This window comes from Castor canadensis, chromosome 9 (assembly GCF_047511655.1).
Source record: "Castor canadensis chromosome 9, mCasCan1.hap1v2, whole genome shotgun sequence".
Taxonomy (NCBI): domain Eukaryota; kingdom Metazoa; phylum Chordata; class Mammalia; order Rodentia; family Castoridae; genus Castor; species Castor canadensis.
Genome location: NC_133394.1, coordinates 96,518,258 through 96,543,503, shown reverse-complemented (window position 1 = coordinate 96,543,503; position 25,246 = coordinate 96,518,258). Strand labels below are relative to the sequence as shown.

General features: G+C 40.4%; 1 protein-coding gene and 1 pseudogene across 3 annotated transcripts in view; both read left to right on the top strand.

The window, feature by feature from the left end:
* Nucleotides 1–25,246, top strand: part of Npffr2 (neuropeptide FF receptor 2) — a 140,755-nt gene that overhangs the window by 102,793 nt on the left and 12,716 nt on the right. For all 3 annotated transcript variants that reach the window (XM_074042036.1, XM_020152908.2, XM_074042037.1), the window contains exon 2: nt 19,151–19,485. In XM_074042036.1, coding sequence (XP_073898137.1) covers nt 19,158–19,485 — 328 coding nt within the window. In that variant the 5' untranslated portion in view covers nt 19,151–19,157. The remainder of the gene's footprint in view (nt 1–19,150; nt 19,486–25,246) is intronic.
* LOC109676535 (E3 ubiquitin-protein ligase rififylin pseudogene) lies at nt 4,707–6,010 on the top strand (annotated as a pseudogene).

Sequence of the window (25,246 nt, the reverse complement as noted above, 5' to 3'; positions counted from 1 at the left end):
ACCTTATGTCTCCCAGGGCCTGTCCAACAAAAGTGGCATTTATCATCTGCTGGTTTTCAGTGGCTTCTGGGTCAAAGTGGGTGTACATATGGGATGCCTCACATAAATGCTCATGGAACTGGCTGGGACTCTCATCTGGCACTTGGAGGACTTCTGATGTTTTGCTCATGTCCATGGCCTTTTCCCTCCTTCCTTCATGCCTCCCAATAATGCCTCCTGATACTGTTCATGTCGCTGGCAGTATGGGTCTTCCTTGGGGAAATGGGCCTGAGCATATAGTTGGGGATTTAGAGTGCCCTTAGGGGCATTGATCTTCCAGCCACTTTAGAGCTGACAATGTTATATGGCACCACTCTTCAGTAGTAAATAGAGCCAAAAGAAGCTGCTGACAGTCTGTCCAGGCGGGTTTGTGAGTCTGGATGATAGACTGCATCAAATCAATAAGAACCTGAGGCTTTTCTGTGAAGGAGGGGGTAGGGTGTTTCCAGTTGAGGCGATCTATGGTGTTAAAGGGCTGATAGACAAATACTCATCCTCCTCCTTGTATTTGGCCTTCCTGGTCATAATACATGGGCTCTGGGCTTCCCTCAGGCATGTGCAGGGCAGCAGGAGTCTGAGGAGAGGAGGGATCCTCACAGAGAAGACTCCACAGAGTGGAGTGAGTACTGGTGGACTCAGAGTGGGTATGGGGTCCATTGGACTCAGGGAGGTCAAGGGAGTCAAGGCCCCAGAGGCTTCCAAACCAGATTTTACAGGTGTGACTGTTCCCTGAGCTTCTCTATCCAATGTTGGAGGCAGGAGTGTGGAACTGGGTGCTGGTGGCAGAGGTGGATAGAGTGGCACATAAGGTGGTGATATTTCCTCAGGTTCCTCATCCAGCTCCTTTGTTTTCTCCCTAAACTTGGAAGTTGCAGGTACTCTAGCTACAATAATTCTACAGGCCTCTTCCAGACAGGGTCTTAGCCAGGTGGGCCAGCTGAGGACAGCATCCTGCCAGCATTCAATAAAAGGAAATTGATCCAGGTGCCCAGGCCTTTCTACAATTACCCTATAAACTTCATTAACCACAGCTTTATCTAATGATCCTCCCAGGGGCCATGCTATACCAAGAGCAGGCCAATCTACTTCACAAAGACCTTAAACTTGTTAGGAGTTAACTCCATAGTCTCCATTAAATCCCCTTTTAAAGTTTTTAACCATACACTCCAAAGGAGTGTTTTTCTCTGATTTCCATCTATCTCCTCCAATTACCAGATGGCAAAACAGACACAGAGGGAAAGAGGTTTTGGAGGAGAAGTAAGGGGTCCTCTTCTCCAACACGCAAGGGAGAACAAACATGCCCCTTGTCTGGTCGCCATTGCCTGGCCAGGAAATGCACCTACACAGAGTCCTCACTTGCTTTGTCCATCTCTGGCAGATCCCCTCATGGGGATTTAGGTGTCTCTTTGGCCATAGTGAGTCTGCATAAACCCCAGACAGAAGGCCCCATTAAGTCTCACCCTTGACCATATGAGTTCGCCGTGACCCATGGTTTGGGACTCCTCACTTGCTTCACAGCTGGACTGCATCTCAGGCCCACACTTTCACACACTCTCACACAGCACAGTACTTCCAAACCACTCCCTGAACCTGGGAGACACAGTTTTACCCCAAAAGGCAGTTACTAGGAGTCTCTGGAAGGTGATTAGTCTCCCCTTCTGCCTCCCAAAGGCAGGCCTATTATTTGAACCTGGGTTCTTACCAGTCTGATAACCAGTGCTCCCCTCTCTGGTTCCTGCACCTCACTGGGTTCTGCTGTGTGTTGGAGGCCCTCACCTAGACTTGCTGGGAGGATGAAGCCATCCTCTGGATCAAGCTGTCCTTTGGTGCCTGGTGGATCACTTCTCCCAGTACTCTGAGGGATGCACCCTGGCAACAAGGGTGGTGAAAAAAATCACAGTCTCTGCAATCCCGGCAACGAACCCCCAAGAAATATTATAGGGAACTTGTACACAGACATAGGACTCTGAGGCCAAAGAAGCAACCCTTTATTGTGCCAGCACAGACTCAGTGGATTTGTGTCCAAAGGCTGAGCCCCAAGAACAAAGAGGTTTCACCTTATGTACCCTTGCAAACAGGTTAAGAGGCAATAAAATTTAAAAAAAAAAACAAAAAACAAGGTTTAACCTATATATGGTTATATGCAATTCTATAGGCTACTTTACCCTAGTTCTACCCCTAGTGCTATGTGACTGTCTTCACGCTTAGATTCTGTAGATTTTATCTCTTTGCTATGCCATCCCTTCCCTCTGCTACTTTATCAGAACGCAGCCTGTCTGTCTTCTGGTTCTCCTCCATGCTACAGTAGCTTACAGTGAAACTTAGCAATCATAGTTGATCACAGTTCATATTTTATGTCTTTGCCATCTCAAACTTCTATGAAATCTAAATAATCTTTAGCTATGAAAGAGAAATAAAGAAGGTCTACTGGAATAAAGAATTTAAACTTGGATTCTTGCTCATTTATATTTTGAGTTGCAAGATTCAGGCATGAGTGTTTTCTCCCCAGCAGAGTTTTGATTTTTCTTTTTCTTACATGCCTTAATCCATTTTTTATTTTGTTCAACTAAACGTATACCTTCTCTCTTGCTGATCATCATGGCATAAAACATTTCATTTTAGAGATATTGTTGCTTACATAATTGCTTGGGAAAATGATACTCTCCTATTAAATTGTTTTACTTTGTACTGGCATCATAAATGACTAAGGAGGGAAACTGATTTATGTCAGGTTCAATTAATTAGATTGGTAAAATAATTTAGAATCTAGACATAAGGAAGCATTTTCTAAATTTCAAAGCCTCTGAATTCTTACACTGACTACCCTTCTACTCACTTTGCAGCATGCATTTTTTTTCAGTAAACTGAAATTTTGAAAAAATTCAAGGTTGTTAAAAATCAAACAACCTTGTTGGTAGTTTCTAAAAGTACAAATTTAGATATACATATATATTGTCACAGTAAAGCAACATCTAAGAGGAAACAAGGAAGTGGAAATGTGGCTATCTACATCTTACAAACTGAAAGAGATCAGGGGCTGTGTATGATTTGCTTGATACATGCCAAGAAGATATTTAGTAATGGCTATTAGTTATCAATGTGCCCTCACAGGGTCATTTTGAACATTCTTTGTATTAAATAATGGATGTAAGTTTATTGAATACCAAGGAGATAGTGAGTATAAAATAAATGTCTCTTCCTCAGTATGCCATATTATCTGGCACATACCAATCACTTCTCCCTCTTGAAGGCTAAAAGTAATTTAAAACATAGTCTCTAGTTCTAAAAGGACACAAAGGTTTTGACCCTTTTGGTTTTGTATTATACTAAAAGTTTCAGTTTTTAAAGTCCTCATTCTCCTAAATGTGTAGTAGTCTGATGGTACAAACTATAGACACCATTAACAACTTTGTATTCCTATTGAACTGCACACAGGTTACATTTTAAAGCTATTTTTTGCCATATATAATGTTCTACTTAGAACTGTTAATATATAAGTGACAAACTGATAACTAATCATATCTTGAATAAGGGCCTTCTGGAAATTCAGTTATTAGAAAAATCAGTATGATTCTTCTGATTTTCTTACCGAGTACAAGGAAATAGACTTATTTACTTGAACATTTTAAACTGGTTCAAATGGGAGGTAATAATTATGTTTTACATTTGTTCTGTTTGGTATCCAGAATATTTTTAAATCACGTTATCTATGTTGTATGCTATCCTCAATAATAGAGTCATTTAAAGAAGGATGTTTTAAAATACTATTAACACTTTATCGTTAATGCACAATAAATAGCAAATGATTGTTGCTACAGATTGAGTTGACTGTATCAGTATATGGTGACATGGTATTTGATAGAGTCATGCATCATGTGGGAAAACAAAAATAGGTCTTCTAGATGATTGAACTATTGATGAACTTTAAATATTTAATGATCATCAAATTAGTAATCTTTTTTCAAATATATTATTTCCCTATAATCATTCAAGAAAAATTCAGAGAGAAAAAAGGAAATAAAACATTTTAAAAAAATTTAGCATTAGAAGAATGTTAGTCTCTATCAGAAATGCTAATTGGAGTGGAAAGAGAATTTATTTCATAAAAAAATTATTTCAATAATGCGTGTTAGTATTTTGATGTGATGATTGTGCCGAGTCAGTTTATAGGAGCTCAATTTAACATTAACCCCATAGCAATAAAAACATCTGAGCTATGGCCTAACACAACAGTTTGCTAGAAATATAGTTAAGACTCACCAAAGCCTATAGAATGGCTTTAGTAAAAGCCTGGTTGTTTGACATTGTTGCTACTTTCCTAGAATGACAATCTAAACAAAATATACAAAAGAATGTTTGCCTGGCTGGGGCCATCGGTAAGGATGTCGCGACAGCCCTCCGGTGCCCCTCTGCGGCGGAGACACCACGGCGGTGGAGTCCGCGGCCCAGATACGGCCTCTGCTCTGCTCTGCTCTGCCCTGCCCTCCCCTCCTCTCCCCTCCTCTCCCCTGCCCTCCCCTCCCCTCCCAGGTGCGGGCGGGGCAGGCGTCCGTGGCAGCCGGAAGAAACGTTAGGGATTAGTGTGGTCCAGCCCTCCTATTATCCAGATGAGGAAACAGACCCAAAGAGGCGACATAACTTGTTACTCAGCATTTTCTCCTAACACTGAACGTGACCTGGGAACCATCAGCTCTTTGAGAGCTGCGGAAGTTAGGTCTGTGTGGAGGCTGCTGAGGGCTGCGGCTCTAACCAGTAGACTGTCAGGGTGCTAGCAGATCTTATCATGTGGGCAACCTGCTGCAACTGGTTCTGCTTGGATGGACAGCCTGAGGAAGTCCCCCCACCTCAGGGCGCCAGGACGCAAGCCTATTCCAACCCTGGGTACAGCTCCTTTCTTCCCCAGCAGGCTCTGAGCCAAGCTGCAAGGCCTGTGGGGCCCATTTTGCAACCGCAGCCCGGAAGCCAAGAGCGGAATGGGCCCCGCCTCTGCCTTCTCTGCCAACGGTTCCGAGCTACAGCCTTTCAGCGAGAGGAGCTCATGAAGATGAAGGTGAAAGACCTGAGGGACTATCTCAGCCTCCATGACATCTCTACTGAGATGTGCCAGGAGAAAGAAGAGCTGGTGTTCTTGGTGCTTGGCCAGCAGCCTGTAATCTCTGAGGAGGACAGGACTCATGCCCCCACCTTGTCCCCAGACTTCCCTGAGCAGCAGGCCTTCCTGACCCAGCCTCACACCAGCACAGTACCTCCTACCTCACCCAACTTCCCTCCTTCACCTGCACAACCCCCCCCAGCCCAGGCTCAGGAAAACCAGGCCAATGGCCATGTGTCTCAGGACCACGAGCAGCCCGTCTACCCGGAGAGCACAGCCAGAGCACCTGCTGAGGATGAGACCCAGTCCATGGACTCAGAGGATGGCTTTGTCCCAGGCGGGAGGGCCTCCCTATCTGACCTTACCCACTTGGAGGACATTGAAGGCCTGACAGTGTGGCAGCTGAAAGAGATCCTGGCTCGCAACTTTGTCAACTACAAGGGCTGCTGTGAGAAGTGGGAGCTGATGGAGAGGGTGACGCGGCTGTACAAGGATCAGAAAGGACTTCACCACCTGGTCTGTGGTGCTGAAGACAAAAACGGGGAAACAGTGCCATCTGGCCTAGAGGAGAACCTATGTAAGATCTGCATGGACTCACCCATTGACTGTGTTCTGCTGGAATGTGGCCACATGGTGACCTGTATCAAGTGTGGCAAACGCATGAATGAATGTCCCATCTGCCGGCAGTATGTGATCCGAGCGGTGCACGTCTTCCATTCCTGAGGGCTTGCATCAGATTCTTCAGTGCCTTATGGGATATAGCCTAGAGTGTCTGGGCCCAGGGTGGTCAGCTTGCAGAGGGGCAGGCTACGAGAAGAAATTCTGCAGTGTTCCCAAGACCAGGGCAAGCAAAGATGCCATGTTCATCCTTGGGCATGCATGTCTGTCTTGCCATAGGGTGCACCTCTTGACTGGCAGATCCCCGGACCAGTGGGAACTGGTACAGATCCCCACAGGGCGAGTGTCCATTTCAGTGATCAGAGACAATAATGGCAATTGAACAGAGGACTTTCCAGAACTTAGACCATGTTTTCCTCCCTTCCTCTGAGAACCTAGACACATTTTCAACTTGTCCCCTAGACACGCTTGCCTATTTCATCAATTGGAAGTCCTGCTAGAAATGGTTCTCTTCCAGCATATTTGGATTTAAATTTCTGGTCTCTCTGCTTTAACATACCTTTAAGATCTCACTACATTGCCTAAAATCCATTTGTTTGTTTGAACCAAAAATATGTTAGTTTGTCAGATCAATAGTGGTCCTTAGGATAGAATTTGGATCAGTAAAATTATCTCTGGTAAGAAATGGAACAGAAATATTATAGAAAAGTTTCAAAGTTGTTGCTTCCTTGAGTGCTGGGATTGGAAGCTATCAGTCAACTGACCTGTCCTGAGAGCCAACAAAGCATCTGGCTCCCAAACTGCTGCAAAGTTCAGTCTCTGGAGGCCAGGATGGTACATGGATAATCTCTGCTGCTGCTTCTTTTGGGTCTTGACTTTGAACCGTCCTTAATTTTTGGATTATGAAGAAAAAAGAAGCATTGGGTGGAAGCAATGGTTTTCTGCTTATCTTTGGCTTATATTTTTTCTTTTCCAACAGGCAAAGGGTTTTTTTTTTTTTCCTTTTATTATTCATATGTGCATACAAGGCTTGGGTCATTTCTCCCCCCTGCCCCCACCCCCTCCCTTACCACCCACTCCGCCCCCTCCTTCTCCCCCCACCCCCTCAATACCCGGCAGAAACTGTTTTGCCCTTATCTCTAATTTTGTTGAAGACAGAGTATAAGCAGTAATAGGAAGGAACAAGGGTTTTTGCTGGTTGAGATAAGGATAGCTATACAGGGCATCAGGCAAAGGGTTTTAAACTTGGTCTCACAGAAGGCATAGAGACTGAGGCAGAGCCTTGCTCTTCTCTAGTCAGACTTCTCATGAAGTTTTTGGAGAACCTAAGAGGCACTGGAAGGTACTAAATGAGGCTGGATTCTGCCCAGGAGCAGACAGCTGAAAGTGCCTACTTTCATTTCCTTTCTCAGCCTATTGATTTTTCAGGCAGGTCAGGATGAAGCATTTCTCTGGGCCCTTTGATCATGAGTCGCTGATGTTCTTGAGGCACCTTAGGGTCTTTACACCACTGGAGCTGATTATAGTTGACTGGGAAAGTTCAGCAAAGCACAAAACACACATGCTATCAGAAGAGCTGTGTGTGCCCTATTCCCAGTGGATAAACTATGCAAACCCTAAGCATTAGAGGGCTTGGAAGCGCCCCCCAAAAGAACAACCACACCCATACCCCAACTGAGATCTGAGACTAGAAGAACTACAACTAATGACTGGAAGCAGAGGGAAGCCTCTAAGGGGATGTATTAGACATGCTATGCTTTCCTTCATCAACCCACCAAATGTCTGGGGAAATTAAGTAATTTCATAAAGTAGTTGTCAGTGGAACCCGGGCCATGTACCTCAACATACACTAAGTCTGGATGATCTAATTCTGGGCAGCAGCTTTTGTAGAAACTGGAGAATCAGATTTTCCCATGATGTCACCTTTCACCTTTCTGCTGGTCATTAAGTATTATAGTTTACAATGCCTTCAATTTAACAAAGGGCCATTCGGCTACTCCTCAATTCCACTGTAAAGCAGGTCTATGCATATGCCGCTCATTAAGATCTAGCAGTAATTCCAAGGCAGAAGCTGGCTCTCCCTCTTACAATTTGCTTTCTCTGGTGAGGCCTTACCTCCCCACTTCCCAACTTCCTCCTAGAGGGGAAGTAACCTCAGAAAGAATTTAAACTGATGTCATTTATTCATTTTGAAGAAAAAAACTTGCCTTTAAATCTCTTAGCTCTCAGTGAAAGTTTTCATTTGGGAAAAAGTGTCAAAACACCCTGATTTTGTTTTGTTTTTGGTATGGTCTTTGTTATTACACAAAATAAAAGTTGGGAGTCCTCAGATCCCATTCCAGTTAATATCTAAACCAGGTAGAAAACCTGATTTTTTTTTTTAAAAACCTTGAATCCTCATCTCTCGTGGATCGATCTGTGGTCTTAATTATAAAAGCAACTAATTCTTCCAATTCAGTGGCTTTTGCTGTGATTGCTGTGAGAGTTCAGTTGAGACTTGCTTTAAAAGACTTGGACAGCTGAATGGTTCATAATACATTGGAATTGTTGAAGCCAACTAATAAGCTGTACAAAAAATTTGTGCTCTGTATTGTATAGATTTGTTGATCTCTTGGATGTGAATGTGTTACTTCAAGTGGCTTATATTAAGATTCAGACTTACTTGGGTGTTAAAGCACACCCAAATGTATTTTTTTGTTACAGAGCTCTGCTTTATAATTTTGTAATAAAGTTTCAATATAGAAAAAAAAAAAAAGAATGTTTGCCTGGTCCCTCTTGTTACCCCTGGCAGGGCAGATAATACAATTTCTGTGGTCTTCTGTATACAGAGATTGGTGGTGCAGGAAAGGGAGATCTGACTAAAAATACAATGTAGGAAAAATTCAACCAAAGCTTGAAATTTTGGTAGTTATTTGGGTTGCTGAAGATGTGAGTACTACTGCTGACACTTTTATGTAGGTAACATTTTTTCAGTTGGTGAGGATCTTGTAAAGGATCTAGAATGATTCAGATAAATGAGCTAACTTCTGAGTAAGAAACTCAAGAGAGAGTTGAGAATTTCCCTAGATAAGATTAAGGATAAATGGGAGTTATTGGAAAGCAAGAATAAGAGTAGTTCTCACAGGCTGAAATGAAAGAAATTCTCCCCTGAAGAAAAATGTATCTTCACATTTTCTTCAATGCCTGAGAGACTTTATGAAAGATAATATATAGATTTCAACTTAAGGTTGTTGAAAGTTAGATCAGTTTGAAAGAGAAAGGAGTGTAAGATCTGAACACAAGATGGGGAGATGGAGTTAAGAGCTTTATGGCTAATTAAGTCTTGAATTCTGTGAGATGACCAGACTGTCATAGGTAAATTGAAAGTTATTTTTTGAGCTTCTGGTGTTAAGAGAGCTGCTGTGGCCAATACTTTTAGGCAGGCTGGCCAGCCCCTGTAAGTGGAGTCTAGTTGTTTTGAGAGGTAAGTTATAGGAGTTATTGAATCTCCTGCACTTTGGGCCACCAGGCCCAAAGCTTGGCCTTTGTCTGAGTGTAGGTATAGATGAATAATTTTGTCAGGGTTTGGGATGGAGAGTGCAGGTGCCCTTGACAAAGCTTGTTTGAGGAGATTAAAAGGGGTGAGAAGGCCCTGGGGCAAGATAAAGTCTCATCTGAGTCCCCTCTAGCAGTCTCACATAGTGGTTTGGCTATTATTGAATAATTAGGAATCCAGATTTTAAAATAACCAGTTAGTCCTAGAAAAGAAAGGATGTCCCTTTTTGTCTTAGGGGAAGGAATTTGGAGTATGGTGGTTTTTCTGTTTTGAGGTATTTCACGATATCCTGAAGTTAATAAAAGTCCCATGAATGACACTGAAGTTGAGATAAGTTGGGCCTTATTTTTTTGATACCTGATATCCCCAGTCTGTTAATGAATGAAGAGAATAATGGTGTGGGTTTTACATAAGGATTTGAGGGACTACATAGAAGGAGGTCATCTATATATTGGATGAGCTTGCTTGTAAAAAGATTGAGGGAATTGGGATCTGCTGAGGGCTTGGCCAAAAAAGTGGGGAGATTCTCTGAATCCCTAGGAAAGAACTGTCTAGGTTAATTGTTAGGTGTGATGAGTAATGAGATCTGTCCATAGGGAGACAAATAAGTGCTGGGAGGTGGGATGTAAGGGGATCATAAAGAAGGTGTCCTTGAGATCCAGAATGAAAAGAAAAAGTGTGGGGAGGAATCTGGGAGAGAAGAGTAAAAGGGTCAGGAATCACAGGATGAATAGGGTTAATGGCAGCACTGATTTTCCTGAGGTCTTAGACTAGTCTAAAGGAGCCATTGGGTTTTCTTTAACTAGGGGACAGGAGTGTTGTAAGTGGAGTTAACAGAGAATAAGAGATGAGAGATGTTTAGTTGATCTATAATTAATTTTAATCCCATATGTCCCTTCCTGGTCAAGGGATATTGTGGGATGACAATGGGGGTAGAGGGGTCTTTAAGAGTAACTTTAATGGGAGTATGATGTGAAGCTATGGAAGCATGGGATATGTCCCAAACATGGGGATTGACTTCTTGTAAGAAGTGGGGAGAGGTTTTGAGCTGTGGAAGATCCTGTACAGGGAGAATAAATTATATGGGCTGGCCAGCATTAATGGACAGGATAAAATGGTGGTTTTGAGTATATGGAGTATATCTTGTTTTAATATTGGAAAGGGAGAAGCTGGAATTACTGGGAAGGGGTATGTAAAGGACTTAAATCCAAAAGTACAGTAGAGAGGGGTATAAAGTTATGCTGGGTGTGTTTGGTATGCCATCTACTCCAACAATAGGGAAGGAGGCCTTTTTAAGGGGACTTACATATTCAGTTAAAATTGATCTGGATTTCCCAGTGTCAAGGAAGAAAGAAATACGGTTTCCCGATACCATCCCAGTTACCTATGGATCAGTGGACTCGCCAGTGGCGGGGGCTTTATGATTCAGGTCTTGTAAGTCTCCTAACAGAAGCATTGATATTAGATCCTCAGTTAGGGGGCTGTTAGGAATTTGAGGCTGTATGCAACAAAAAAGCTGTTTTCCCTGTGGACAGTCCATCCTCCAGTGTCCCCATTGTCCATAGTGTGGGCAAGGCCTTGTTTGTGGATGTGGATTAGGGCAAGATTTTGACCCGTTTCCCTTGTTTCCACATTGGAAGCAGTCCTCAGAGGACTGTTTGCCAGGTCCCTTGGGTGGGTTTTTGGGGGCAGTATGGGGTGTTTGGTTTTGGTTTTGGAGGATGGAGGCCAGCATTTGGTATTTTGTGTGGGTATTTTTGTTCCTTAATTGTTTGGCTTCCTCATTCCTATTGTTAATAACCTTAAAGGTTTATTAGGATTTGTTGGGGGATCTGGGGGCTCCTCAAGTATTTTGGAGCTTTTTTTAGATGTCTGGAGCTGAATGACTGATAAAGTGGAGATGTAAGAAAATATAGCCCACTTGGGAGGCAGGGTTTAAATTAGTGTATTTGATCATTGCCTCCATGAGGTGATTAAAAATGGAGGAGGGGTTTTATCTGGATTTTGTGGGTTTTTTTTATCTTATCATGGTAGACTTGTTTATGGCTATTTTTGTCCGAGCCTGCCAGTAGTAGGAAATCATATGATCTTGGGAATTTTATCCTGGGTTCCCATCTTGATAGCTCCATTGAGGATCAGTCTTAGGTACTGCCTCAGTGGTGGTGGGGTGTCTATTGGGATGCTGTTCATGGAGTTGGTCAGCATGTTGTTCTGCTGCCTTTTATATATTTTTTCTTTTTTTATCCTCCATGAAGTTGTCATTAATAATGTTATAAATATCACTCCATGTGAGAGCATAGGCCTGAGTAAGACAGAATAATTCCTTATGGTATCTTGTTGGATTGTCTGAAATGGAACTCAATTGTTGTTTGATTTGGGAGATATCTAGTATAGAAAAAGGGACATGGACTCTAACTGTTCCTTCCACTCCTGCCACCTCTTGTAGGGGAAAAATGGGGGCTGGAGGGGGATGTGTAGTTGAGGACAGTTGTAGGAGTGTGGGAACATGTGTTAGGGATCAGGTGTGAGGAGGGTACAAAGGAAGGGAAGGGTTCATGATTGAGAAAGGGTTTTGTAAGGAAAGGGAGTCTTCCGGAGAGGAGAGGGGACTTGGATGAGTTGGGTTGGGGTGGGGGGACCAATATGGAGGGTTCATCAGTGGGATCTGGATTGAAAGTTGATTGGAGGGGATTAGGAGCAGGAGCTGAGGGGGAGGGGTAAGAATCTAGAAGAAGGACTTGGAGGGGGGTTGCTGTTTGAACAAAGGGAAGGTTGGGACTTGAGATAAAAGAAAGTCTTGAAGATAAGGGGCCTCTTGCCATTTGCCATTTCTCACCATAAAATTGTCAAGATCTTGGAGAACATTGGCATCAAAAGTGCCAAATTTAGGCCATTTTGAAGAATTATCTAATCTATTTTGTGGCCAAATTTGAGTGGAAAAACGGATGAGGTTTGTTTGTTTTAAATTGCCCTTGAGGCCTAATTTTGTGAGGTTATGCAGGAGACACCCCAAGGGTGAGTCAGAGGGAATTGTAGAGTGGGTATTGTCTATGGCTGGGGTCAGGAAGTTTTCTCTAGGGTGTCCCCCAGAAAAAGCTTACAGAACTGGAATAGTGAACCTGGGGCAGTAGGCAGACGTCTCTAACCTACTCACTGGGGGCCAAACAGCTGTAGGGTGAGAAATAGGGGGAGAGATAGGAACACTGAAGTTGAGAATGTCCAGAGTGGAATTGGCAAAGGGCCCTGCAGGAGGTGGCAGAGGACCTGGAAGTTAGGTTCTTATGCATGACCAAAAGATCAGGCCCCAGACTAGTGTGGCTATTAGGTAGAAAAAGCTGACTAACAATAATTTGGGGGCTTGAGTCCAATCAGAAGGGGAAGTTGCCCCTAACCCTTTTCCCAAAAGAACTGTCAGTATGATGGGGAGGCTTAGCAGGAAGTGTAAGAGTGATAGAGTCATGTAGAAGATAGTGAGGAAGGAAGGAAGGAGAGAAAGAGATTTGGAGAGAGGTCAGGCTGTTTGAGGATGGAGGTGGGCACTGGCTGCATTCCTCTTGGGAGCTGGGGCACCTCTTGGCCCTAGTGCATCCGTATAAGCACCAGACCAGAAATCCCATGAAGGTGCACCATTGACCATATGAGGATTGCCACGGAATTACGGTGGCCCAAGAAGGGTATTCCCCTGCTCAAAACTCTCTTCCAGGTTTTGGCACCAAATGAAAGGAAAAGAAAGAAGCAAGAGAGAGAAACAGAAACTGAGAAAGAATCTGTGACCTGTATAAGCAGCAGGTCTTTACAAGGGAGAGGAGACTTGAGAGGGACCCTTGGTCATCACAGTAACACTCTGAGAGGGGCGAGAGTATGCCTCTCTTACAGGATGGGTTTTTAAGCATCCTGTAGTGGGAAAAGGTGTGGGGGGGGATGGGCATTAGAAAAATGACTGTGAAGGGGAAATGAGGATAGGTGCTGGACATTATCAGAAAGGTCATTGGGGTTGGGCAGTCAGCCATACGTGTTGTTTTTCTCTGGCTCTCTTATCGGAGGTAGCCATATTTGCATTGTTCCAGTGTTTCTCAATGTTCCAGCAAGATTAAATTCAAGTATAATATATTTGATATAGTGTAAGAACTTTTGTAAATGCCACAGCGTACCTGCAGTACAAAATAAAAAAAAATCTGCTTGAGCCTAAGCTCAATAGAGGTTTTTGCCTCTATTTTGATCACAATTTCCACATGGCTAACAAGGAATTCTCAAAATCCTCGCCCTAACTGAGACAATGGACAAGAACAGAAGTCCCGGAATGTATTTCACACAGTCAGCCAAAAAAAACTTTAAGGCTAAAAGCAAAGCAAAACCAGTTACGATTAATCTCAAGAAGATAAACATTGTGAATGATGAAAAAGTTAACAGAGTGAATAAAGCTTTTGTAAACATGCAGAAGGAATCTGTACACTTCGAACCTCTGCGGGAAGAACTGATTCCTCAGGAGCACATTGAAAATGAACAATTAATGTTGATGAAGTTACAAGATTAATGGCTCAGTTGTAATAATTCTCCTGAAAGATCAATAAATTAAAAGTTTTACATAACTATATTTTTAAAAATCTCATGAATGTACAGGCATTGGCACATTTTACAAACTATATAAACAGATCTTTCCTATATTCTAGGAAAGTGGACTGTCAGAAGTCAAATGTGATAAACTTAAAGTGCTAACACAGAAGGCACTTCAAGAAATCTGTTAAAAGTTATATATCCTCATTCATATCTTCACTTTATAAATGGCAGCGAATGTCTGTTTGCAGTGAAGGACATACAGAAATACTATTTTGTGGCAGTAAAAGTATAAGCAATCAACCCTTGGCCAGTATTTTTGCTTTTGATGACCTGAAGTCCAATTTAACTTTCCTCTCAGAAGAGGAAACAGAACGATTCAGAATTGGAAGAAAAGTTGAAATCCCAAAATGTAATTATTTTGGGAAGAGAAGGAAGGGAGGCTGGTGAATCATTTTCCCCTAAAGCAGTCAGAGCCTTTTTTTTTATTATTGTTTTATTATTCATATGTGCATACAAGGCTTGGGTCATTTCTCTCCCATGCCCCCACCCACTCCCTTACCACCCACTCCACCCCTTCCTTCTCTCCCCCACCTCCTCAATACCCAGCAGAAACTATTTTGCCCTTATCTCTAATTCTGTTGAAGAGAGAGTATAAGCAATAATAGGAAGGAACAAGTGTTTTTGCTGGTTGAGATAAGGATAGCTATACAGGGAGTTGACTCACATTGATTTCCTGTGCGTGGGTGTTACCTTCTAGGTTAATTCTTTTTGATCTAACCTTTTCTCTAGTTCCTGATCTCCTTTCCCTATTGGCCTCAGTTGCTTTTAAGGTATCCGCTTTAGTTTCTCTGCGTTAAGGGCAACAAATGCTAGCTAATTTTTTAGGTGTCTTACCTATCCTCACCCCTCCCTTGTGTGCTCTTGCTTTTATCATGTGCTCAAAGTCCAATCCCCTTGTTGTGTTTGCCCTTGATCTAATGTCCGCATATGAGGGAGAACATACGATTTTTGGTCTTTTGGGCCAGGCTAACCTCACTCAGAATGATGTTCTCCAATTCCATCCATTTACTGGCGAATGATAACATTTCGTTCTTCTTCATGGCTGCATAGAATTCCATTGTGTATAGATACCACATTTTCTTAATCCATTCGTCAGTGGTGGGGCATCTTGGCTGTTGCCATAACTTGCAGAGCCTTTGTTTTTATAGGTGAAGTTTTGTGAAGTAAAAGAGAAAGTATTAGAGAACACTTCAGAATTAGTGAATTGAAAGGTGTTACATTCATTATTTTAAATACTTCAGTTATTAAGAATTCTAAAATGTCACACAGGTAGAGGAAGAGAACTAGTCCCAGTTTCCATGAATCTAATAATTTAGTATCTGGATATCAAACAGATCACAGACTCCTTCATGAACATCTAAATTAAAGTTGTAATCATCTGCTAGAGTCAGAGAAAGCTATAAAAGAGGAAGCACTGCAAACAAAAACAGATTCAGCTTTAAAGATGGTTTCTACATACAGACAATGGTATTTAACAAAATGCTTTGAAATAAAACACTTTCATCAATTCAACATTGTTTCCTATGTTACACCTAAATTTTTAAAAAAATAGATAAAATAGTGTTTAATGATTGATAGTGTATACTTTGAAAGACTCTCATGTAATCTTATTGGTTATGGGTATTGGCTTAAAAAACAAGTTAAAATTTTTACTGGTTGAACTTGTCAGTAAAGTACATGCTTTTAAAAAAATAATCTTATGCCAAAGCCAGCAAAGCCTATTTTTTCTCTAAGTGTCTTTCTCATTGGCAAACTCTGTAAGAAACATACATACTTTTTATGACTCCAAGAATGATTTTCAATTGCTCTAGTATATGTAATTCCCAGGCCTTTGAATTTTAGCTGGTTTATTAGGCTGTCTCTGTTTGACATGTGAGTCACCACAGTCCTTAACTCCCCTACTTCTTACTCAGAGGATAAATTATCATAACACAGTCAATGCAATTATTAACTTGTTTTGAATGTTTATTAAATCAAAACATTACCTCATGAAATTATGGCAGTTATGTCAGCAATTCAAATAACTCTAGAAATACAGTAAATTTGCATTGAGCTCTCTTCTTTGAGATGCAAATTGTGTCTAGTTCTTCCTCGAAATTTCGATGGAAAGGAAAGTACCATTCAAGTTTACAATAACACAGCAGTCCCCATTGGCATGGGATGCTTCCTTGAGGATCTTTAACACATCAGATTTAGTGGAATCACTTGGAAGAACTACCTCACTGATGGCTGGATAATCTACAGTTAATCTCAGGTACTGACTGGAAGGTCTGTTAAAAGGGGAGTTCATGGAAATTATTAATCAGGACAATAATCTCTCATACATTCCTGGAATTCTATATTGCTTACAATGTATCACCTAAAACAATGTAGGAAATTACAAAAGTTACCACTGAGCATGGCCAGGTAATACTCCAGGAAAGATGACTAAGACAACACACTCTGCCTGATAAAAGGGTTCAGGCAGCATTCTCTATTAATGCACACTGTCCACTTCAATTATACATTCAGCTAAAGGTCATTAACCAGAAAAGAGTCTCTGCTGTCCTTCTCTCCATCACTAATCTCAGCCTGACCTTGTCCCTTCGACATGGAATTTCCTGATCTTTCTGGTTTCATCTTTGGGCTTTCAGAGTACCATCTCCATGTTCCAGAAGCACTGTAACATTGAACACATCTATCTAGTAATCCCAGGGCTTTTACCTGCTAGTCCCAGGATCCTGCACCAAAAGCATTGCAAAAGGCCTATGATTCCTTGCTGGGATTTGGGCAAGAATAGTTCAGTCTCTCAGTCAATCTTTTAAGACACAATGGCTTTATCCATGGAAGTAAACTCAGGCCAGTGCTCAAGCAATATTTGTATCATGCCTTCTCACATTTCTTCCACACTAAAATACTTAGGGTGAACTTGTAATGAGAATTTAAGAGAAGAAAGAGAAGATCAGAGCAGCTCCTCTCCTTCTAAATGTTTATGCTATTGTATTGACTTTTTAACAGAATTGAACTGATGGCTTGGGGGGTGTAGCTCAGTGTTATAGCATTTGCCTAGCATGTATAAAGCCCTGAGTTTCATTCCCTGCAAAATAAAAAGAAACAGAAAGGAAGAGAGGGAGGGAGGAAGAGAGAGAGAGAGGAGAGAAAGAAAGAGAGACTCAATTTTCTGTATTTTAAACAAACACTGCTTTTTTGTATAAACCACTTAAACTATTCCACCAGTCAGGTGTGTTATTTTTCTTTTTTCTTTTATTCATATGTGTATACAATGTTTGGGTCATTTGTCCCCCTTTCCCCCCACCGCCTCCCTTACCTACCCTGTCCCCCCTTCCAAATTAGTGAATTTTAAGTCAATTAAGAGTAAGCAAAACTAGTTTTCCTTGGAAATAAAAATACAAAGAAAAAACTATCCAAAGTCATATATAAGTGATTAGTATATAGCTTACTACTTGTTGTAATGTTCGCAGGACAAAATGCCCCTCTAAAATGACAAAATTTAAACTTGGTAAAATATCAAAAAGTGCTAAATTAGTATGAGGTCACTACATGTCTCAAAGTTTTGGGAAAGTGGGGTCTGATTAGCTACCAGTAGCAGACTCTTTTACATTTATCTCTACCAATTAAGTTGCCTAAAATTACTCCAGAAAATGAATATAGAAGATCAATTATATAAGCTCACTGTCAAATTCATTTCCATTTATGGATACAACATATAACCTTCTGTCTAGTCAAGTAACAAGTGAAAAAGAGTTAAGCAGATCTGAGGCTACTATCTTTAGAAAGGCCTTTTTAGTCCTTAGTTGGAGTCTGGGAATTTAACAAGTAAACAGTTCTCTGTACTGATACAAAAGTTTCCTTAAGTAATAAAATGGCTCAGTATGCCTAGAGTATACAAGCAACATGGTTCATGTGTTCACCTTTTCATCTGGGAGTCTGGAATTTTGATACATTCTTGGAATTTTGGTACCCACAACACCTTTTTTCAATGAAAATGGGTGCTGAGTCTCTAATAAGCTTCCCTAGTAGACAGCACTTTACACATATTGTCAAAACTCATTGCTGTAGGAGTAAAGCATGCCCTGTGTGATTCCATTGAGGACTCTTGGAGAGCTTGTGTCTGGTTTCCTATAGACTTTCCTTTGCTGATTTTGCTTGTGTCCTTTGCTATAATAAATACTAGCCATGGATGTTCTGTGTACTGAATCTGTTGGCTCTTCTTAATAAATTGCTTAACCTGGTTAACCTGGGAGGGTTTTGGATACCTTTGGCACACAACATTTAATTGAAATGTCCACATTAAGATATGTAGATTTGAAATAATGTTTTGATATATTCTATGTGAATATAATTATGTGAAGTGAAACCAAACAAGTAGCCTGACCTGCTTTCAGGAAATTCACAATATAGTGGCTATGTTTGCATACAAAACTGTACAAAAAGGGATCTGGCATTGTGGTTCATGCCTGTAAATCTGGCTTCTTTTATTGCAAGATCCCATCTTAAAAACAAGCCAAGCATGGTGGTATATACCTATGATCCCAGACACTGGGAGGTAGAGGTAGGAGGGTTAAATTCCAGGCCAGCTAGGGCAAAGTTACTGTGAGACTACCTGAGAAACAAATTAAAAGCAAAAGGAATGGGGGCATGGCTTGAGTGGTAGAGTGCTTGCCAAGCAAGCATAAGCCGTTAGTTCAATCCCCTGTACAACAACAACAAAAAAGAATATATAAAAATTAAATAAAAAGTAGAAAAAAGTATGCAAGAGAATATTCAATTCATTGAGCCAAAGAAGACTAAGACAAATACAATAAACCTACTTTAATGGGAGTTTTGAACATGCAGACACCCCCTCCTATTTGGATTATCAGAGAAGCTAGAGGCATGTAAGCTAGCCTTATAATAAGAACAAGTGGGTTTTGACAAGTTACAATACCTAGTAGTAGAGTTTGGAAGGTAAGGGAAAAGTTGCAGATGGATAGATGGTATAGTCAAAGAAGTGAAACATAAAGTATATCAGGAATAAAATATAATTGTTGCATGTGGTACAAAGTAATCTTAAAATGCTTAGTTAAAAATCCTAATATCTAAATGTTTCATTTTAAACTCAATTTCATACAAAACTGATGAATTATTAAAGAAGGTCAATTAGCATTCTCTGGTGTTTACAAAGTTTTCATCTTATTAAACTCAAGCACATAACTTATGTTGTAGTTGTTTTTAATTATACTTTTCTTTTCTGCCTCTCCCTTGTTAAGGTCCATCATGAGTGAGGAACTGGACTCAAACTCTTCAGAAAACTGGTATCACACCTGGAGTGGCAATGGCACACAGCAGCATCTGTATTCAGATCTGAATATTACCTATGTGAACTACTATCTTCACCAGCCTCAAGTGGCAGCGATCTTCATTATATCCTACTTTCTGATCTTCTTCCTGTGCATGGTGGGAAACACTGTGGTTTGCTTTATTGTAGCAAGGAACAAGCACATGCACACAGTCACGAATCTCTTCATCTTTAACCTGGCAATAAGTGATTTACTAGTTGGCATATTCTGTATGCCTATAACATTGCTGGACAATATCATAGCAGGTATGTTGACTTGTGTGCAGTACAAAGAAGAGATGAGAAAATGTGTGCCGTATATCTCTGAAGCTACGGCAGGGTCATTCATTCACAAATATTTATGGAGTTGCAAGAACTACTGCGGGTGCCTGTCCTCACAGGGTATACCTTCTGAAATAGATATACAATTGAGAGTAAGAAGAATTATGGGGAAAATAAAGCAGGTGACAAACATGGAGCTTTTTTCATAGACTGTTCACTGATGATCATCAGAGAACGAGCACTTTTTATCAAAACTTTTGAATTTGTTTAACATAGACCAGGGTACATATAATAGTATTAAGACATTATGGACTGTAAAATTCAGGGAACTGGTGCATCTTATTTCAATTGATGCACTCTAATGTAACATTATAGAAATTACAATCTAATGTAAATGGATATTTGGGCTTTGTTGGGGTTAGCTAGGGAGATTCTTAACAGTTTTCAAGGGAAGATGGAGCAGCCCCAATGTCTTAAAAAGTGATAGCTTACGTACGCAATGCAAGTCACTTTACATTGGAAGGGTTAGTGTACCTGTCTCCAGTGCTTCTGAGTCCACATCATTTTTTTGGCACCAGTTTATATACTCCAGAATTGCAAGAACAATGTATTTCCAGAGAGTTGTGATACATAGAGCCAACTTAATATTTGTTGTATTATGAACAGTGCTTAAGATTCCACACTCAAATCTGTATAAGAACAAATAGAACTATTGCAGCATATTGAATATATGTAGAGCAGCATGAGCTACATCACAGTGCTCACCTTTCATAGCACTCAACATCAGTTTAGAGACAGATTCAGAGGCACCCAACTCTCCCTAGGGCACGGGGACAGGGGTTAAACAACACTAAGCATTATTAAATGCTATTCCAAATGTTGGTTTCATTTTGAGTTTTAAGTGTTTATTGTAAGCACCCTATAGTGGTTTCTTTTTGTTTGTTTTCTATGAATAAGCATAATCACCAGGTCTTGCAATGGCAATAGATATAGACCCTTCCCTTATGCCTGGCAGCCTTAAGCAGGGAACTGTCAGTCGAGCAGCCCCTTCTCTGGCAATAGGTCACACTGTTCTCATTTCAGCCCAGCTGCTTTGGCCACTTTAAGATCCCTCTCAGAACACTCTAGCAGCTGCAGGAGACAACTCATAACTATGACTCCGGCTTCAAGAGGCCTTGCTTGAGTCACAATCCCTCTAGACAACCTGCACCAGTCTTGTAAGACATGACTCCATGACAAACCTCATTGATCTCTAGATGATTTTGCTCACCTTATGAATACTTTTATTCAGGCTGGTGTGTCAGGGGTACTTTCCCTGGAGGCTCAGCAGAAAGCTTGCAAGTGGTGGAATTCTAGGCCTGTGATTGGTGGAAGTGGAGGCCACGCTGTGATTGGCACATACATACTCCTTCATTTGCATGCCATTCCTATGCCACACCCTCCTTCATGGCTGTATAGTCAGGCTGTTCAGCTCACTTTTTGAGTCAACTTGGAGACCCCATCCTGTGCTGCCTCCTGGTGTTACAACATTAGGTATAATAACAAGCTTTTCCTGAATGGCCTTTTCTTTATTTTTGATTTTTATCATCAGTAGAGCGGGTTAAACTGACAACACAATGAGGAAAAGTGGAGCAGCAATAGCTGCAGTAGTGGCACCAGAAGTGGCAGTAGTGGCAAGAGGGTGACCTAAGAGTCCCACAGTGGCTGGGGCAATGACTACAGGGATCAGAGACAGCAGAGACAGGAAGGACAGTGGAAATACAGAGAAGGCTGTGAGGAACCAAGGACAAGTGATTGTGGACCCAGTCATTGCAAGAGTCCAGGGAGCTGCAAGTCCTTAAGAGGCAAGGGTCCTAACAATCAAGGGTTTGAACACCCGTGGCTTGGGGGATGTGACGAGTAGTGTGACACTAGCCACTATTAGGTGCTGTGGGTCTTGATACCCAAGGCTTTGCAGCTATAACAGTAGCTTCCACTGACTGCTTACTGCTAGTTACTGATAAGAGTTTTGAATTACTAGCTACCATGTACTAGGCCAATGGAAATCAAAACCAAGAGCATTTAGTCTCCCACCAGAACACCTACAGCTCTAAGTCTATGGCCTCTACTTCTTAGGACTTGGAACTATAAGCCTCTGAGTCTGTCAACCCATAAGCCTTTGGCACCCAAGGGCCCATGTCTGTCAATAGTAGATGAGTTTCTGTTCAACTACTCACAATTTCTGAGTAGAGGAAAAGCATGCCAGCCAACTGATTGATACCAAGTTTATTGAAGAATAGGAAAAGTGGTTTCTCTTTGGAGTTTTCCTTTGTTTACTTCTTTTCTCTGGAGTAGGAACCAAGGAGAATTCAGTGTTTATCAGTTTTGTACCCCTTACATTTTGAGTTTTTGTGGTATTTATCATAAAACAAATTTTATTGGGAATGTAACATGCTAAAGATACTGTGATAGAGAAAAAGAGGGTGAAAAAAAATCATAAAAACCATTGTTACTCTCAGGTAAGTTACTTTGCCAAGAAGTGCTACAAATATTTCCCATAAGCATTGAAAATTATTTTAAGTTTGAGCATATAGATTACTCTACCATTCATTCCCCTCGATTTCCATTTCTAGGATGCAGCCACTTCAGCATTTTTGTCTTTATTTTCTGTAATTATTACCATGCTTCTAATAACATGTGTCCAATATAATATGTTGCCTTCAAACTGTAGATGTGAATTTAATTCTCATAATCTAGTTTCCATACATAAACATAAGCATACATTCACACATTCTTCATCTTCTTTTATTTTCCCAATATAAATCATATTTTCATTTGGATTAATATCCAGCATATACATTCCTATTTTACATGTATCTTACCTATACTGAGCCACACAAAGTCCTATGACATCACTTTCTCTCTTATAAAATGGTTTTTTTGTTTTCCTGAATATACCAATGTCATCATATTTTGATTTGCTTAGTTCTTAGTTTTTACTATGTGCCATCAGTGATGTATCTTCAAAGTCTCTTCCAGGATTTTATTTTCATTGTAATATCTTCAAACATTTCCATAACCTGTAAATCCTGCGTCTTTTTCCTGGAGATACCGCTCCTCATACTCCTTGCCCTGTTTTTTTTTTTTTTTTCCTGTCAAAACACATTGATTTGCAAAGTGTGGAGCCCAGTGATTGTTCTGGGATATCCATTTACTGATACCCTAACAATTCTCTTCACTTCTCTTTGTGCTCAATTACTGGTTTTTTGGATGCCATGTCCTATTCTTTCTCGATTTACTTTATTATTTATCAGTTCTTGATTTATTTCTTACTTAGAAATGTTACATTAAGATAAAACACATTTGAAATCTTATATGTGTGCAAATATCTTGATTATAGTTAGCTTCATGAAGGGCTCTAGGTTTTCTTCCCTTGGAATTTTAAAGGGATTGCTGAGAAATGTTAGAGTTACTCCTGAAACTCTGATGCCGTTCAACTCTAGCTTCTTTAATTCCTGATCTGTATTTTTTTAACTCCTGAAAGATTTTTAGACTTCTCTTTATCTCTAGTGTTCTGAATTTTATGTGTTTATGCCTTTCAGTAGGTATTTTTGTTTTTCATTTATTGCACTAGATATGAACTAGCAATTTTAAATAAAAAAATGAATGCCCTTCAATCATGGGGAATTTTCTTGAAGAGTTAATTTTCCTTTCTTCTACTTGTATTAGTCAGATATTGGAGATAATTGTTTACCATTTTTCCATCTTTTCTCTTCTATTTTATATACCTTGTTCTATTTTCAAAGTGCCTATCATAGTGGTACACACCTGTAATCCTAGTCCTGGAGAGGTGGAGGTAGGAGGATCATGAGTTTGAGGCCATTCTGGGCTACGTAGTGAGACCCGTCTCAAAAAACAAGGATTTTGGATATAGCTCAGTAGTAGAGAACTTGCCCAGCATGCATAAGACCCTGGGTTTGAGCCCCAGAATCATGAAAAAAAAAGATTTTTGTGACATTTTCTTCCAACTTTTATGTTGAGTTCTTTGTTTTTGTTATTGTATCTTAAATTCTCTATTTTTGTTCATGTTCTGTGTCTTCCTTATACTACCACGCACATGTTTCATAGATGAAATGTGATATGATGTATTGTATATTCTGATGATAGTAATATTTTTTGTTTTCCATTTTCTATTAGGGATCCCATAAACTTTTTTTCTTACTATTTGTTTTAGTCTCTCTCTTTTATGTTTGAGACTTCCTTAGCATTAGTAGCTACTTATGGGCTTGTATTTTAGATTGAAGTACTGTGTGGATTCCTGGAAGTTTCATGTTTTTGGAGGTTGAGGCTATACCATCCCAGCTTCTGTACCACATGTGGATCACTTATTAGGAAATTCAAAGATATCAAATCTATATGTCAGTGTTATTGGACAGGTCACTCTCCCCTGAAGGAAACTCTGATCTGTTTCCATAAGAATGTAAGGCTGGCTGCTACATTTTGGAGCAGAATGAGTCTCTGAGCCAGTAATATTTCCATGTAGTAAATACTATCACTTAATCCTTCAGCTACAGTGATGTTACAGTGATTCAATATCACTGCAGCATCCACTCCCCCTGTACCTGGTGACTGAAAATTGAGAACTACCTATGCTTCTCCCTCCCAAGAGGAGACCCCTCCACTTTGCTGCCATGGAAGAAATCCAGTGGTGTCTGGTTGGATTTACATATAATTTCTACCAATCATGTTTTCCCAACTTCTTACTCAGTAGTACCTAGCAGTTCTGTTTCTAGAGATTTATGTTCATTTGTCCTAACATTATCATTTCAATGGAGTTTTATGAGAAAAATAAAAAACTTACGCTATTCTTCCATGTTCAACCAAGGGCTATGTACCTATCTCTCTTTTGAATTGTTGTCTTTTTGTGAAAATTAATACTATCACAGCCAATCAAATTTTGGGACTGAGAAAACATATCTTTTGGGAAGGTTTCCCATCAATACGTCACTCAAGCATCTATTTGAGGATGATCTAGACTGCTCAGGAGGGTGATGTAGAAGGATTGAGAGTTCATGGTCAGCCTGAGCAACACAGCAAGAGCCTATCTCAAAAATAAAATGAGTAGAAAAAGATGGACTGTATAGGTATTTTTTGAAATATATATTATACTTGTGTTATTTAGGCTATTTGAAACCAGATAAGAATATTTTGTTTAGAAAAAATAAATTGGAGGATATTTTGTTTGATTTTTTTTTTTTTTGGTGGGACTGGGATTTGAACAAGGGCTTCACACTTGCAAAGCAGGTGCTCACCGATTGAGTCAAATATCCAGTCCATTTTTTTCTAGTTATTTTAGACATGGGGGGGGGTCTCATGAACTATAAGCCCAGGCTGTAGTCTTCCCAATTTCAGCCTCTTAAGTGGCTGGAATTATAAGCAAGATCCACCAGTGCCTGCCTTATAGGTATTTTTAAAAACATTTTTATTAGCATTTATTAATTGTATAGAGGCTTTTCACTGTGACATTTCTATACATGCTTACAAAATACCTTGGTTAGGCTCACCCCTACCATCATTCTCCCTTTTCCCTCTCCCCCCTTAAAACAATTTCAACAGGTTTCATCATCCTATTTTCATAGAAGTACATTAAGTACATTAACCATATTCTTTCTCCTTCACCCTCTCCATTCACTCCCCACCAATACCCATCCCCAAACAGAACCTGCTTTACATTCCCATCCTTCATTTTTTTTTAGTGTATATTAAT